Source organism: Pteropus vampyrus, unplaced genomic scaffold, assembly GCF_000151845.1.
Source record: "Pteropus vampyrus isolate Shadow unplaced genomic scaffold, Pvam_2.0 Scaffold1084, whole genome shotgun sequence".
Taxonomy (NCBI): Eukaryota; Metazoa; Chordata; class Mammalia; order Chiroptera; family Pteropodidae; genus Pteropus; species Pteropus vampyrus.
In genome coordinates this window covers 20557-24078 of record NW_011889865.1, presented here as the reverse complement: position 1 = coordinate 24078, position 3522 = coordinate 20557, and the positions used below count along the sequence as shown (strand labels likewise).

The window sequence follows — 3522 nt, the reverse complement described above, 5'->3', positions numbered from 1 at the left end:
AGTGATGAAAATCATATGAAAGCAGAGTGCCAGACCCAAACACACACCTGTGGAGTGGCCTGGCCTCCTGGAAGCAACTTGGCAGGGAGGAGGGGGCAGAGGTGAGCGCCCCAACTTCCCCTCTGTCTTTCCTGTTGTGTCCGCTGTGGCTGGGGTCTTGGGCAGTGGGGGTCGGGTCGCTCTATGCCAAGTGTTGACTCGTATTAACTCCTCAAGGTCTCCCAAAACCCAGGGAGGTAGCTTCACCTCGGTGTCTCTCGTTCCTCAGACAGGGAGGTCTAGAGAGAGCCAGCTGAAACTGAGTCACAGACCCCAGGTGTCCTAGTGGGGCAGCGGGCTGTCCTGCCTTCTAACTCTCTGGAATGTAAGATTTTTGCATGATAATGTTCTAGGGTGAGTTCGAGAGTGGGGCTAAGTTCAAAGACTGGGCTTGCTTAGCTGAGTGACCTCAGGTCAGTTACCTAACTTCTTTCTGCCTCATCTGCAGAATGGGTATAACGGCGCTATTAAAGTGAGAGCGCTGTTATAAGGATTGAACAGTATGACATTTAAAGTGCTTTAAGCAGCGCCCAACACATAGCACGAGATGCTAAGCGGTGGCTTCTAATAATAATATTAATAATACCAACAGCGATAGTTATTAATGCTGTGAGAGGCCATGTCGCTTCTCTGCTCTCTCATGCTTCCCACCTCACGTGGAATTAAAGGGAAAGTCCTTACAATGCCCCCACGTGGCCCCTGATGTCTCTCTGCTCCTAATTCCCCCTCAGCTCCTTCGTCCACCTGACTCCAGTCACTCTGGCCTTCTCCATGTTCCTTGACCGTGACCATCATGTTCCCCGCTCAGGGCCTTTGCACCAGCCGTTCTGTGTTCCTGGAACTCTCTTCTCCCAGATCCCCACACAGCTCTCTCCCTCACCTCCTTTGTGGCTTTGGTCAAACTTCACCTCCTCAGAGAAGCCCTCCCTGACCACTCCTTTAAAATTCCAACACGGAGAATTAAAACTTCCCCGTGTACTATTTTTGCCTTTTGCCATAGCACTTACCAGCTTCGGAAATACTGGGTATTGTGCTCATTTATTCCATTCTGACTGACTCCTTCAGTCGTGTCCCCTACTGCGGGGGTCCCCAGCCCCTGGGCCACGGACTGGTAATGGTCTGTGTCAGGAACCGGGCCGCACAGCAGGCGGTGAGCAGCAGGTGAGCAGAGCTTCGTCTGTATCTGCAGGCGCTCCCCAGCCCAGCATCACCGCCTCGGCTCCGCCTCAGATCATCAGGTGTTAGATTCTGGGAGCACCGGCCCCTGGTGCCACAAAGGTTGGCTACAGCTGCCCTACTGTGTGTCAAGTGCCTGGAACAGAGCAGGCACTAGGGGGCTGTGTAGAATGAATGAATGAATGAATGAATGACTTGTAGAGAATTCAACATATTCTTTTTCCTGCTTTCTTCACACTATCATTCCTTATAAAAATTGCTCTGGGAGGATTGTAGAAATGTTCTGTTTCTCAGTCTGGTGGCCAGTCACACAGTCGTGCTCAGGTTGATTGTGAAAGCTAGCGAGTGCACCTGTGCGAGGCGTGTGCTTTGCTGTCTGCGTGCTTCACGATGACCCAGTCTGTGTTAAAAAAAAGAGGACGAAATTGCTCCGGAGTCGCGTTTTTCATCTCACTAAGCTCCAGAATTGCAGGTGAAGAACAACCGAGCCAAATACTTTGGCCGTGAATCTATACGAACCTTTCCCTGTCTCCATGGATATTCAGATTCGGATGTTTCAAATTCTAGAATTCCAGGCCAGTGATAGGAGAGCGTTTTCGCGGTTCAGTGGTCTAGCACTTCATGGTCCAATCAGGTAGTCGCTAGCCAGGTGGAGCTATTCAAATTAATTAAAACTACGTCACACGGGAAATTTATTTTCTTAATTGCCCCGGCTCCGTTTCGGATGCTCCGTAGCCACCTCCGGCTGACGGCTACTGGAGTGGACGCCGTCGATAGGAAGCATCTTTATCAACGATGACAGTTCAATCAGACACGTAATTGCAAGTAGTGATCGGCTAGGGTTCTAAGAGTTTAATATTTGGGAATCCCAAGAGATTTGATCTTGACCGTGTTCTGACACTAGCTTTCTAGAAGTCTGATATTGTAACGGGCTGGGATTCTGTGTTGGAAGATTCTAGAATTCCAAGATGCGAATGAGCTAGTTCTCACATCGTGCTGTTCTAAAATGCCGGCATTTGAAGGCGCTCAGGTTCTCACATTGGTGCATCTCCCTGTCTGAGATGCTGATGGGCTGGGGTTTCCGCCCCCCTAGGATTCTGAGGGCCTCAGAGTCTTTACCTGTGGTTTCGTGGCCTTTGTCTCCTGTCCAGGTGTCTGGGGAAGAGATGGCCGATACTACTGGCAACCACGACTACGGGCAGTATGGCGAGACCCCGGATGTCCATGTGAACTGCGCAGCAGGCGACTGCATCCCCACCGAAGGTCTCCGCTTCGCCTTAATCCTGCTGTTAGTTGTGGTCTTCCTGGTTGGGGTGCCGGGCAATTTTATGCTTGCCTGGATGACCAGATTAGAGTCCTTCGAGAAACACTACATCACCTGGTTCTACCACCTGGCTGTGGCAGACTTATTCTGCTGTCTGTATCTCCCTGCCCTGGTGCTGCCCATCATCTGGCGGGGCCAGTGGCCATATGGGGTGATGGGCTGTCGGGCCCTGCCCTTTGTCATCTTTCTGTCCATGTACGCCAACGTCCTACTCCTGATTGCTCTCAGCTTAGACATCTTCTTGCTGGTCCTCAAGCCCACCTGGTGGACTGAGAATCGGCGGCTATCTTGTGTGCAGTTAGCTCGTTTGGGAGCCTGGTCCTTGGCCTTGCTGCTGGCCATGCCCTTGGACATGTACCATCAGGTGCTCCTGGAGACCTACCCATCCCAGCTGGAGTGTGTGTTGGACTACGGCAGCTGGACGGTAGCTGAGAACACAGTGACTGCCATCCAGTTTATTTTTGGCTTCCTGGGGCCGCTGGTGGTCGTGGCCAGCTGCCACGGTGCTGTCCTGAACCGTGAAGGCCAATGCCATTCGCCCCTGGGCATGGTTGCTGCGGTGTGTTTTCTGGTCTGCTGGGCCCCCTACCATGTGCTGGGACTGGTGATCACCATGGCTGGCCCCTCCTCCACGCTTTGGACCTGGGCCCTGCGGGCTGAACCCTTTGTTGTAGGACTTGCGCTGGCTCACAGCTGCCTCAATCCCATGCTCATCCTGTGTTTCGACAGGGGTCACCTTAACCGGTTGCTGCCAGCTATATCTCACTTGGACTTAGGAAGCAATGATGAAAGTGTGATGAATGGGAATTCCAGCAGCCATGAGCAGGTCCCTGAGACGGAGGTGAGGCTGGAAGGAAACTAAGTTTTAATTCTCCTATCCCATTTCACACAACGGGGCTTCAGGCACAGGTACATCCAGGGGTTCAATGACAGAGTCATTTATTCCTTTATTCACGTGACAAACATTTATTACGCGCCTGCTA

The 3522-nt window shown here is 52.0% G+C and overlaps 1 protein-coding gene across 1 annotated transcript; it reads left to right on the top strand.

Moving 5' to 3' along the window:
* The first annotated feature begins 2370 nt into the window (after window positions 1–2370).
* LOC105310094 (C5a anaphylatoxin chemotactic receptor 2-like) lies at window positions 2371–3516 on the top strand. Its single transcript, XM_011386310.2, has one exon. It carries the CDS (start codon window positions 2382–2384, stop codon window positions 3399–3401), a length of 1020 nt encoding a protein of 339 aa, XP_011384612.1. The 5' UTR covers window positions 2371–2381; the 3' UTR covers window positions 3402–3516.
* The last annotated feature ends 6 nt before the right edge of the window (window positions 3517–3522 follow it).

Bases quoted from the DNA above. Each gene is read 5' to 3' on its own strand.
- LOC105310094 (XM_011386310.2), top strand. From the start codon at position 2,382: ATGGCCGATACTACTGGCAACCACGACTACGGGCAGTATGGCGAGACC.